The 13,854-nt window shown below is 42.1% G+C and overlaps 1 protein-coding gene across 9 annotated transcripts in view; it reads left to right on the top strand.

The window, feature by feature from the left end:
• LOC139386420 (eukaryotic translation initiation factor 4 gamma 1-like) overlaps nucleotides 1-13,854 on the top strand; it is a 70,760-nt gene that overhangs the window by 14,828 nt on the left and 42,078 nt on the right. For 6 of the 9 annotated variants that reach the window (XM_071132009.1, XM_071132008.1, XM_071132003.1 and 3 more), the window contains 3 exons: nucleotides 403-423; nucleotides 788-964; nucleotides 1,611-1,710. In XM_071132009.1, coding sequence (XP_070988110.1) covers nucleotides 403-423; nucleotides 788-964; nucleotides 1,611-1,710 — 298 coding nt within the window. The remainder of the gene's footprint in view (nucleotides 1-402; nucleotides 424-787; nucleotides 965-1,610; nucleotides 1,711-13,854) is intronic. The other 3 variants (XM_071132006.1, XM_071132004.1, XM_071132010.1) reach the window with 2 other exon arrangements.

The raw sequence follows: 13,854 nt of genomic DNA, 5'->3' as shown, positions 1-13,854 counted from the left end.
CTCTCCCCCACTCTCATTCTCTCCCCCACTCTCATTCTCTCCCCCACTCTCATTCTCTCCCCCCCTCTCATTCTCTCCCCCCCTCTCATTCTCTCCCCCCCTCTCATTCTCTCCCCCCCCTCTCATTCTCTCCCCCCTCTCTCATTCTCTCCCCCCTCTCTCATTCTCTCCCCCTCTCTCATTCTCTCCCCCTCTCTCATTCTCTCCCCCTCTCTCATTCTCTCTCCCCCTCTCTCATTCTCTCCCCCCTCTCTCATTCTCTCTCTCTCATTCTCTCCCCCCCCCTCTCTCATTCTCTCTCCCCCCTCTCTCATTCTCTCTCCCCCCTCTCTCATTCTCTCCCCCCCTTCTCTCTTGCGTCCGTGTGCATTCACGTGGTGTCTGTGGGATGTGCTGCTGAAGGGAGGATTCAGGTCACTGCAGGTAACACGTCTCCTCTTTATTTTTCCAGAGGAGTCGGTCGGTCTGTCTGTAGTTGGCAGTGTTCGTGCCTGTGATCCTGCCATTTTTTTGGCTTTAGTTTTGCCTAAAGAGAAGCATCAGAATGTAAATGAAGCAACACAGAACATTCTAGTCTTATTCGGTTTTTAGCAGTTTGGATTCTGCCTTTATGAATATGCTGTTAAAGTGTCAGAACAGACTGTTACAATTGTTGTAGTATTAACTGCCATAAGGAATGGCAAGGGGAAACATAATAGTCCTCTTAACATTTTAATTGTTGAATGTTCTTTATTAAAGAGGACTTTTCCATAACTTTCTCCTCTCTCCTCCTCCTTCCTCTCTCCAGCCGTACTACAGCCGGCCCAGTCTGCCCAGCAATGCCCCCCGGGTGCCCCCCAGCAGCACACCAAGGCCTGTGGCGCCCACACACGTCTACCAGCCGGGCCAACAGATGATGATGATCCCCTCACAGCAGATCCCCTTCCCCAACCAACAGGGCCCTGCCTACTTCATACCCGGACAGGTAACTTCACCCCGCCCCTTCCACTAGGGTGCTCCATCTATACTAGGCCACTGTCATTCTCTTTACTCAGACATTCACTATACCTTTTGGGACTGTTCCTTTGCACCAGGCAAGCTCAATCAAACGCAGCTATGGTATTTGGAAAGAAAGGAAATGCTTTTTGAAACCAGGTCTGGTAGCAACTAGCAAGGCAGTCCCCCTCCCCGTCTGTGAGGGAGGCCCCACATGGAGTGGTCTGGTGACCCCCTGGCTCAGGGACAGATTCTGCTGAGTCTGGCCTCCGCTCTATGGAGCCAGTGCTGGGAAAAATGCCCCTCTCCCCTTGCCCAGGCGATCAGCTGACCCTCCAGTCCCTTCCTGATTGTGCAGTGCTTAAAAGCACCACAGAGAGAGACGGATGGCTGTTAATGTGTGTTAGAGGGAGGTAGAGGGGTGCAAGTTAAACCTTAAGAGGTTTTCCTGCCTTGTGTGTGGGACAAAGAAAAGTATACGTGTGTGTGTTGAATGAGTTAGATCAAATACTAGTTGGCAGGCTGTCTTAGCACCTTTTCCATCCTACTCATTGTTTTGTAGTTGAATTTTAGCATTCTACAATGTACCTTTTTAGATAATATCTAAACCATTCTGTCATGTCTCTCTCCCTTAGTACCGGTCAACGTACGTGGCCACCCCTCAGCAGTACCCGGTCCCACCGGGCACTCCAGGCTTCTACCCAGGCACCAGCCCAGCTGAATATGGTACATATGGTAAGAGGCTCTGTTTGGGCCTCGCCTGCCGATAACCACCTTTACCCAAAACCACAAGGCCTCAGTTTAACACTGCTCTCTCCTGGACACACTGAAAACAGGGATGTCAATTCCTGAGTTTAATTTAAATGTATTTTCAACAGAATTTCAATTGACTAAATTCAAAGTGAATTCAACCCTGACACACAGGTCAAATTCCAAACCTGTTACTTATTTCGGCACCAATAAGTAATTCCCAACACTGTTGTCTGTTCCAAATTTCTTAACTTCCCTGTTCATTTTGTCGGGTAACGAAGGCCTCTGGGCTGGTGATGCAGAGTATGAGTGCCCTCTAGTGGTATGTGTTTGCCAGTACAGGGGCTATAGAAAGCTCACTGGTTGTCCTGAAAACAAGTCTGTGTGCTATGTAGTGGCTTAGTCTGTCTGCACAGTTGAACAGTGACCAGCCATGGGCAGAGCAGTCCGTATATGGAGTCTACTTTAGAAATGTTAAGTCTTGACATGCATTACTCCAACATGGTATGCAAGAGAGGGGGGATGTGTGGTTGCTTGTGTGTGTGTGTGGATATATTTCTGCATATCAATATTTATGTGTGTGTGTGTGTGTGTGTGTGTGTGTGTGTGTGTACTTTGTATAGATCTGGTCAGATGTTAATGTAGAGCTGTTTTTCGACTGGAGACTAGAAATCTTTCTTCCTTCTGAGCTAAAACATTTAGAGGAGTGAGCACATTTTCTGAAAATTTTCCCTCATGCTGCCAGTCTAATAGACTTCGCTTGTGTGCTTATATTAGTCACGTGCTCGCTCAATGCCTACAAAGGTACTGACTCATGTTCTCTCATACTGTACTCGCACCTGGCTAACACATGCACTGTCACACACATGCACCAGTCTTCCACTGACATTGACTCCCTTTTTGTTTGGGCCTCTGCAACCATGGAAAGACAAACGTGCACAGAGCCTCTGCCTGTATGTGTGTGTGTTTTGAGACCGGGGCAGGAATGTATTTGAGTCTGCTCTAGTAGGAAGGGAAGTCAGTGTGACCTCAGGCTCAGCTCACTGGTGCTTCTTCTAGTTTTGGCAGCAAATACTAGTCTTGAAGCTGGTGCTCTGGAGGTGTGTGAAACTCAAATATCAACCCCCCAGTCCCTCACAGATTTGTCTTGCTTCCATTATGCTCATTCTCCCATTCGCTGTTTTAAACTACCTGAAGGGACTGGATATGTGTAAGCAGTATGGTGATGGCTCCTCCGGCCTAGCTCTTCAGTAGGCAAAGTGGAACTTCCACTTGACTGTTTTCACCTACACAATCCTTTTGAGATTTTCACACCTGAGGGAGTGGGAACTAGAGGGGAAGATGGAAGCAGATTGAGTACATGTTAGCTGGTGAGGGATTGACATTGAAAGGGGCCTATGTAGTGCGGTAGTGATCATTCCAGAAATGCCTCTTCATTTCATCCCCTCAAGCCATTACACTAGATTTGACATGCCCAGTTTATCAAAACAAATTTTATGTCACATGCGCAGAGTACAACAGAATTCACCTTACTGTGAAATGCTGACTTACAAGCCCTTAACCAACAGTGCAGTTCAAGAAATTGTTAGGAAAATATTTACTAAATAAACAAAAAAATACTTTTTAATTGTAACACAATAAAATAACAATAACGAGGCTATATACAGGGGTACCAAGTCAATGTGCAGGTTAGTCGAGGTAATTTGTACCGTTGAAGTCAGAAGTTTACATACACTTATGTTGGAGTCATTAAAATTCGTTTTTCAACCACTCCACAAATGTATTGTTAACAAACTAGTTTTGGCAAGTCCATTAGGACATCTACTTTGTGCATGACACAAGTAATTTTTACAACAATTGTTTACAGACAGATTATTTCACTTATAATTCACTGTATCACAATTCCAGTGGGTCAGAAGTTTACATGCACTAAGTTGACTGTGCCTTTAAACGGCTTTGAAAATTCCAGAAAATGGCTTTAGAAGCTTCTGATAAGCTAATTGACATCATTTGAGTCCATTGAACATGTACCTGTGGATGTATTTCAAGGCCTACCTTCAAACTCAGTGCCTCTTCGCTTGACATCATGGGAAAATCAAAAGAAAACAGCCAAGACCTCAGAAAAAAAATTGTAGACCTCCACAAGTCTGGTTCATCCTTGGGAGTAATTTCCAAACGTCTGAAGGTACCACGTTCATCTGTACAAACCATAGTACGCAACTATAAACACCATGGGACTACGCAGCCATCATACCGCTCAGGAAGGAGACGCTTTCTGTCTCTTAGAGATGAACGTACTTTGGTGCGAAAAGTGCAAATCAATCCCAGAACAAGAGCAAAGGACCTTGTGAAGATGCTGGAGGAAACGGGTACAAGAGTATCTATATCCACAGTAAAACGAGTCCTATATCGACAACCTGAAAGACCGTTCAGCAAATCAAATTTTATTTGTCACATACACATGGTTAGCAGATGTTACTGCGAGTGTATCGAAATGCTTGTGCTTCCAGTTCCGACCATGCAGTAATATCTAACAATTTCACAACAACTACCTTAATACACACAAGTGTAAAGGAATGAATAAGAATTTGTACATAAAAATATATGAATGAGCAATGGCCGAATGGCATAGGCAAGATGCAGTAGATGGAATAGAGTACAGTATATACATATGAGATGAGTAATGTAGGGTATGTAAACATTATATAAAGTGGCATTGTTTAAAGTGTGTAGTGATACATTTATTGCATCAATGTTTTCATTATTAAAGTTGGTGTATGTTGGCAGCAGCCACTCAATGTTAGTGGTGGCTGTTTAACATTCTGATGGCCTTGAGATAGAAGCTGTTTTTCAGTCTCTTGGTCCCCGCTTTGATGCACCTGTACTGACCTCGCCTTCTGGATGATAGCGGGATGAACAGGCAGTGGCTCGGTGGTTGTTGTCCTTGATGATCTTTTTGGCCTTCCTGTGACATCGGGTGGTGAAGGTGTCCTGGAGGGCAGGTAGTTTGCCCCTGGTGATTCATTGTGCAGACCTCACTACCCTCTGGAGAGCCTTACGGTTGTGGGCGGAGCAGTTGCCGTACCAGGCGGTGATACAGCCCGACAGGATGCTCTCGATTGTGCATCTGTAGAAGTTTGTGAGTGCTTTCGGTGACAAGCTGAATTTCTTCAGCCTCCTGAGGTTAAAGAGGTGCTGCTGCGCCTTCTTCACCACGCTGTCTGTGTGGGTGGACCAATTCAGTTTGTCCGTGATGTTTACGCCGAGGAACTTCAAACTTTCCACCTTGTCCACTACTGTCCCGTCGATGTGGATAGGTGGCTGCTCCCTCTGCTGTTTTTGAAGTCTACGATCATCTCCTTTGTTTTGTTAATATTGAGTGTGAGGTTATTTTCCTGACACCACACTCCGAGGGCCCTCACCACCTCCCTGTAGACCGTCTCGTCGTTGTTGGTAATCAAGCCTACCACTGTAGTGTCGTCCTCTAACTTGATGGTTGAGTTGGAGGCGTGCATGGCCACACGGTCATGGGTGAACAGGGAGTACAGGAGAAGGCTGAGAACACACCCTTGTGGGGCGCCAGTGTTGAGGATCAGCGGGGTGGAGATGTTGTTACCTACCCTCACCACCTGGGGTGGCCTGTCAGGAAGTCCAGGACCCGGTTGCACAGGGCGGGGTCGAGACCCAGGGTCTCGAGCTTGATGACGAGTTTTGAGGGTACTATGGTGTTAAATGTTGAGCTGTAGTCGATGAACAGCATTCTTACATAGGTATTCCTCTTGTCCAAATGGGTTAGGGCAGTGTGACTGCGATTGCGTCGTCCGTGGACCTATTGGGGCGGTAAGCAAATTGGAGTGGGTCTAGGGTGTCAGGTAGGGTGGAGGTGATATGGTCTTTGACTCGTCTCTCAAAGCACTTCATGATGACGGAAATGAGTGCTATGGGGCGATAGTCATTTAGCTCAGTTACCTTCGCTTTCTTGGGAACAGGAACATTGGTAGTCCTCTTGAAGCATGTGGGGACAGCAGACTGGGATAAGGGTTGATTGAATATGTCTGTAAACACCAGCTGATCTGCAGGCCGTCTGGGCCTGCAGCCCTGCGAGGGTTAAAACGTTTAAATGTTTTACTCACGTTGGCTGCAGTGAAGGAGAGCCCGTAGGTTTTGGTAGCGGACCATGTCAGTGGTGCTGTGTTGTCCTCAACGTGAGCAAATAAGTTTTGTTTGTATGGGAGCAAGACATTGTGGTCAGCGACAGGGCTGGTTTTCCTTTTGTAGTCCATGATTGACTGTAGACCCTGCCATATACCTCTCGTGTCTGAACCGTTGAATTGAGACTCTACTTTGTCTCTATACTGACGCTTAGCTTGTTCGATTGCCTTGCGGAGGGAATAGCTACACTGTTTGTATTCGGTCATGTTTCCAGTCACCTTGCCCTGATTAAAAGCAGTGGTTCGCACTTTCAGTTTTGTGCGCTTGCTGCCATCAATCCACGGTTTCTGGTTGGGGAATGTTTTAATAGGCGCTGTGGGTACAACATCACCAATGCACTTGCTAATAAACGTGCTCACCGAATAGGCGTATTCATCAATGTTATTGTCCGACACAATGCGGAACATATCCCAGTCTACGTGATCGAAGCAATCTTGAAGCATGGAATCCGATTTTTCGGACCAGCGTTGAACAGACCTGAGCACGGGCGCTTTCTGTTTTAGTTTCTGTCTATAGGCGGGGAGCAACTAAATGGAGTCGTGGTCAGATTTGCCGAAAGAAGGGCGGGGGAGGGATTTATATGCGTCGCAGAAGTTAGAATAACAATAATCCAGGGTTTTGCCAGCCTGGGTCGCGCAATCGATATGCTGTTAAAATTTAGGGAGCCTTGTTTTCAGACTTACTTAAAATCCCCAGCTACAATATATGCAGCCTCAGGATATGTGGTTTCCAGTTTACATAGTCAAATTAACTTCTTTCAGGGCCATCAATGTGTCTGATTGGGGCGGGATATACACGACCGGAATTATGATTGAAGAGAATTCTCTTTGTTGATAGTGCGTTCGGCAGTTGATTGTAAGGAATTCTAGGTCAGGTGAACAAAAGGACTTGAGTTCCTGTATGTTGTTATGATCACACCACGTCTCATTAATCATAAGGCATACACCCCCACCCTTGATACCAGAGAGATGTTTGTTTCTGTTTGCGTGAAGAAACCAGGTGGCTGTACCGACTCTGACGTATCCCGAGCGAGCCATGTTTCAGTGAAACAAAGAACGTTACAATCACTGATGTCTCTCTGGAAGGCAACCCTCGCTCGAATTCCGTCTACCAAATTGTCAAGAGACTGGACATTGGCGAGTAGTATGCTCGGGAGCAGTGCGCGATGTGCCCATCTACGGAGCCTGACCAGAAGACCGCTCCGTCTGCCCCTCTGCAGTGCTGTTGTTTTGGGTCGCTGGCTGGGATCCGATCCATTGTTCTGGGTGGTGGACCAAACAGAGGATCCGCTTCGGGAAAGTCGTATTCCTGGTCGTAATGTTGGTGAGTTGACGTTGCTCTCATATCCAATAGTTCCTCCCGACTGTATGTAATAAAACCTAATATTTCCTGGGGTAACAATGTAAGAAATAACACAATACTGCATAGTTTCCTAGGAATGCGAAGCGGCCATCTCTGTCGGCGCCGGAAGGAAGAAGCCACGTACTTTTTTGGAGAAATGTCCCCTGGTCTGATGAAACAAAAATAGAACTGTTTGGCCATAATGACCATCATTATGTTTGGAGGAAAGGGGGGGGGGATTGCAAGCCAAAGAACACCATCCGAACCGTGAAACACGGGGGTGGCAGCATCATGTTGTGGGGGTGCTTTGCTGCAGGAGGGACTGATGCACTTCAACAAAATACATGGCATCTTGAGGAGGAAAATGATGTGGATATATTGAAGCAACATCTCAAGACATCAGCCAGGAAGTTAAAGCTTGGTCACAAATGGGTCTTGCAAATGGACAATGACCCCAAGCATACTTCCAAAGTTGTGGCAAAATGGCTTAATGACAACAAAGTCAAGGTATTGGAGTGGCCATCACTCACATAGCCTTGACCTCAATCCTGTAGAACTGAAAAGGCGTGTGCGAGCAAGGAGGCCTACAAACCTGACTCAGTTACACCAGCTCTGTCAGGAGCAATGGGCCAAAATTAACCCAATTTATTGTGGGAAGCTTGTGGAAAGATACCTGAAATGTTTAACCCAAGTTAAACAATTTAAAGGCAATGCTACCAAATACTAATTGAGTGTATGTAAACATCTGACCCACTGGGAATGTGATGTAAGAAATAAAAGCTGAAATAAATAATTCTCTCTGCTATTTTTCTGACATTTCACATTCTTAAAATAAAGTGGTGATCCTAACTGAACCAAGACAGGGAATTTTTACTCTGATTAAATGTCAGGAATTGTGAAAAACTGAGATTAAATATATTTTGCTAAAGTGTATGTAAACTTCCGACTTCAACTGTAGGTAGGGGTAAAGTGACTGCATAGATAATAAACAGCAGTGTGGAAACAGGGGTGGGGGGCAATTTAAATCTTCCAGGTGGCCATTTGATTAATTGTTCAGCAGTCTTACGGCTTGAAGGTAGAAGCTGTTAACCTCTCTAGGGTACGTGGGACGCTAGCGTCCCTTCTGGCCAACATCCAGTGAGATTGCAGGGCGCCAAATTCAATTACAGAAATGCTCATTATAAAAATTTGGAAGACAAAACATATTTTACATAGGTTTAAAGATTAACGGCAACAAAGAACGTTACAATCACTGATGTCTCTCTGGAAGGGATTTTCGGCGAAAGCATACCTAGCCCAGAACATACCTGGCCCAGAACATAGCCCAGTTGACTGATTATTACAAACAGCAACCAGCCAAGCAGAAGCGTTACAAAACTCAGAAATAGAGAGAAAATTAATCCCTTACCTTTGATCTTCATATGGTGTTAATCAAAAGACATTAATTTACTCAAATGTTCCTTTTGTTCGATGAAGTCTCTTTATATCCAAAAACCTCCTTTTTCGTTAGCTCTGTTTTCTAATCCACAGGTTCAAACTCAGTCAAAACAATCAGACAAAACAATCCAAATTGTAGCCGTAAAGTTCATAGAAACATGTCAAACGATGTTTATATTCAACTCTCAGGTTGATTTTTAGCTTAAATGATCTATAAAATTTCAACTGGACAATAACGTCGTCAATATAAAAGGTAAACAAGAAATGCACATGCGCCTGAAAAAACTCTGCGTCATGTTAGGGTCCTCTCGTTCAGACTGGTCTTATTCCCTCATTTATGAGAATACAAGTCTGAAACGATTTCTAAAGACTGTTGACATCTAGTGGAAGGCATATAAACTGCAAATGGAGTCCTAAGTCAATGTATACTGTAATGGCATTGAATAGAAAACTACAAAACCACAAAAACTACTTCCTGAATGGATTTTTCTCAGGTTTTCGCCTGCTAAATCAGTTCCGTTATACTCAGACACTATTTTAACAGTTTTGGCAACTGTAGAGTGTTTTCTATACAAATCTACAAGTTATATGCATATATCTTCTGGGCCCGAGTAGCAGGCTGTTAAATTTGGGCATGCTTTTCATCCAAAATTCCTAATGCTGCCCCCTACCCTAGAGAGGTTAACCTTTCTAGCGCAGGGGTTCCGCTAGCGGCACACCTCAACAACATTCCACTGAAAAGGCAGCGTGCAAAATTTAAATAAAAAAAATTGAAATATGTAACTTTCGCACATTAACCTCTTGAAACTAGGGGACACTAGTTTCAAAGTAAACGGGCTATTTCTCAGGACCAGATGCTAGAATATGCATATAATTGACAGCTTAGGATAGAAAACACTCTAACGTTTCCAAAACTGTAAAAATATTGTCTGTGAGTATAATAGAACTGATAATGCAGGTGAAAGCCCGAGAAAAATCCAATCAGGAAGTGACTCTTATTTTGAAACCCCTGTGTTCCTATGCATACCTATTGCCCATTGAAAGGGATATCAACCAGATTCCTTTTTCTATGGCTTCCACTAGACATAGTTTCAGGCTTTTATTTTGAAAAATGAGCGTGAACGACAACATTGCGTCAGTGGTCAGGTGGTGGCTCTGAGTGATTTGTGCGTAATAGACAAAGGCGGCCATTGTTCCTCTTGCTCCTACTGAAAAGCCAATTGTCCTGGTTGATATATTATCGAACAGATATTTGAAAAACACCTTAAGGATCGATTATAAAAAACGTTTGCTATGTTTCTGTCAATATTATGGATCTAATTTTGAGTTTTTTTCGGCGTTGTCATGACCACAATTTCCGGTGGATTTCTCAACAAAACGTTAACACGAAAAGGAGGTATTTCGGCTATAAAAATAATCTTTATGGGACAAAATTAACATTTGCTGTCTAACTGGGAGTCTCGTGAGTGAAAACATCCGAAGCTCATCAAAGGTAAACGATTTCATTTGATTGCTTTTCTGATTTTCGTGACCAAGCTTCCTGCTGCTAGCTGGACATAATGCTATGCTAGGCTATCGATAAACTTACACAAACGCTTGTCTTGTTTTGGCTGTAAAGCATAATTTCAAAATCTGAGATGACAGTGTGATTAACAAAAGGCTTAGCTGTGTTTCACTATATTTCACTTGTGATTTCATGAATATGAATATTTTCTAGTAATATTTTTTGACCGTTGCTCTATGCTAATTAGTGTAGTTGATGACAATTCTCCCGGATCCGGGATGGGTAGTTCTATGTATTTTTTTGAAATATGTAACTTTCACACATTAACAAGTCCAATACAGCAAATGAAAGATAAACAATATGTTTATCTACCCACCATGTCCGATTTAAAAAAAATGCTTTACAGCTAAAGCACAACATATGATTATGTTAGATCACAGCCATTTTTCCAGCCAAAGATAGGAATCACAAAAAGCAGAAATATAGATAAAATGAATCACTAACCTTTGATGACCTTCATCAGATGACACTCATAGGACATCATGTTACACAATACATGTGTATGTTTTGTTCGGTAATGTGCATATTTATATCCAAAAATCTGTTTACATTGGTGCCTTATGTGTAGTAATGTTTTGATTCTTTACGGATAAAGCATAATCTGAGAACGGTGCTCAGAACCCAAAACAGCCAGAGGAATAGCCGCCATTTTGGAATCAACAAAGTTAGAAACAACAGCATAAATATTCACTTACCTTTGATCTTCATCAGAAGGCACTCCCAGGAATCCCAGTTTGACAATAAATGACTGATTTTTTCCATAAAGTTCCATAATTTATGTTCAAATAGCCACTTGTTAGTGTGTTCAGCCCAGTAATCCATCTTCATGAGGCGCGAGCATTTCATCCAGACAAAAACTCAAAAGTTCCGTTACAGTCCTTTAGAAACAATGTCAAACGATGTATGGAATCAATCGTTAGGATGTTTTTAATATAAAACATGAATAATCTTCCAACCTGAGAATTCCTTTGTCTTCAGAAAGGCACTGGAACGAGAGGTAACTCTGTCGGGAGCTCGCGTCATGAGACCAAGGCTCTCTGCCAGACCACTGACTCAAAGAGCTCTTATGAGCCCCTCCTTTATTGTAGATTCCTCATTCAAGTTTCAAAAGACAGTTGACATCTAGTGGAAGCCCACGAAGGGCAACCTCATCCATATCTCAATGTGTACTCGGTAGGCCAAGCTTTGAAAAACTACAAACTTCAGATGTCCCACTTCCTGGTTGGATTTTTCTCAGGTTTTCGCCTGCCATATGAGTTCTGTTATACTCACAGACATCATTCAAACCGTTTTAGAATAGTCAGTGTTTTCTATCCAATACTACAAATACTATGCATATATTAGCATCTGGGACAGAGTAGGAGGCAGTTCACTCTGGGCACGCTATTCATCCAAAAGTGAAAATGCTGCCCCCTATCCCAAAAAGGTTAAGAAGCCTTTTGAACCTAGACTTGGTTCTCCGGTACCGCTTGCCGTGCGGTAGCAGAGAGAACAGTCTCTAACTAGGGTGGCTGGAGTTTTTGACAATTTTTAGGCCTTCTTCTGACACCGCCTAGTATATAGGTCCTGGATGGCAGTATATAGGTCCTAGTATATAGGTCCTGGATGATTCACCAAACAATATTTTGAAAGAGGAAGTAAAATGCTTTAAGAATATGTTTTCGTTTCAATCTCCTCCCTCACCACTAACCGAAGCTAATTGTATGGATTTTTTTCCTGTTAATAATGTAAAATTAACATCTGTACAGAAAGACTCATGTGAAGGCCAAATTACAGAGGAGGAACTACTTGATGCAATTAAATGGCAAACCAGTGGAAGTATACCAAACTTTATTTGATACACTCCGAGGACCATTATTAGCATTATTACCACTCCTATCTTAACTGTAGATTATCGGACATGCAACAAGGTCTGATTTCATTATTACTGGAACAGGATCCAAGTGGTGTGTGTGTGTAAATAAAGATCCAGTCCATTGGAAAAAATGGATGCCTCTTACACTTCAATGTTGTGATGCAAAGATTCTAGCTAAATGCTTGGCGCATAGAATTAAAAAGGTATTGTCAGATATTATTCAACCTAATCAGACAGGTTTTTTACATGGACGATACATTGGAGATAATATAAGACATGTACTGGAAACAATACTATGAAATATCGGGGAAATCAGGCCTGATTTTCATAGCTGATTTTGAAAAGGCTTTTAAAAAAGTACGAATGGAGTTTATATATAAATGCCTAGAATATTTCAGTTTGAGAATCTCTTATTAAAATGGTTAAAGTTATGTATAGTAACCCTAGGTGTAAAATAGTAAATAATCGCTAAATCTCAGACAGTTTAAAACTATAAAGAGGAGTAAAACAAGGTTGTCCACTATCGCCATATCTATTTATTATTGCCATCGAAATGTTAGCTGTTAAAATTTAATCCAACAATAATATTAAGGGATTAGAAACGCTGATGATTCATGTTTTCTTTTAAAACCACAATTAGAATCCCTGCACAGCCTCGTAGAGGATCTAGATACTTTTTAAAACCTCTTTGGATTAAAACCAAATTATGATAAGTGTACTTACTATATTATGTATTGGATCACAAAAAAATTATACTTTTCAATTACCGTGTAGTTTACCAAATAAAATTATCTGACGGGGATGTGGACGTACTTAGTAAATATACCCTGAAAGAAAGACATGATCTCACCCCAATAAATGTTTATAGAAAGTTAGCAAAAATAGATAATATCTTGCTACCATGGAAGGGAAAATACCTGTCTATTTGTGGAAAAATCACCCTGATTAACTCTTTAGTCATATCACAGTTAACCTGTTTGCTTATGGTTTTGCCTAGACCTAGTGACCTGCTTTTTAAATTATATGAACAAAAAATATTACATTTTATTTGTAATGGCAAGCCAGACAAAATTAAATGGGCCTATTTATATAACAAATATTAATTCGGAGGGCATTATATACTAAAAGCGTTAGACCCCTCACTAAAGGCATCAGGCATACAAAAGTTATACTTAATTCCGAAATGGTTCTCTTGTAAATTAGTAAGAATTTCTCACCCATGGACGTATTCAGGTTACAACTGCTCACTTTCGGTTATTTGAAAACCAAATCATCTCCAAAATATCGTTATTTTTTAAAACAAGTCTTAGAAAGTTGATTGCAATTTCAGTTTAATCCACCTGAAAAGACAACAAATAATACAACAGATATTGTGGTTAAACTCAAATATACTAATTCGTGATAAACCCTTTTTTTTAAATGTATTTTTGTAAATGATATCATAAATAGGACCGGTGGATTTATGTTGACAAACATACAGACAAAATGAGAGAGAAAAAATCCAGAAAATCGCTAGTCCAACGCGATAACGACCTGCCACTCTCTCGTTGCACTCCACAAGGAGACTGCCTGTTACGCGAATGCAGTAAGCCAAGGCAAGTTGCTAGCTAGCATTAAACTTATCTTATAAAAAACAATCAATCATAATCACTAGTTAACTACACATGGTTGATGATATTACTAGATATGATCTAGTGTGTCCTGCGTTGCATATAATCTG

The sequence above is a fragment of the Oncorhynchus clarkii genome, chromosome 27 (genome assembly GCF_045791955.1).
Source record: "Oncorhynchus clarkii lewisi isolate Uvic-CL-2024 chromosome 27, UVic_Ocla_1.0, whole genome shotgun sequence".
Lineage (NCBI taxonomy): Eukaryota > Metazoa > Chordata > Actinopteri > Salmoniformes > Salmonidae > Oncorhynchus > Oncorhynchus clarkii.
The sequence above is the reverse complement of the archived record's forward strand: the minus strand, read 5'-3'. Positions and strand labels throughout refer to the sequence as shown.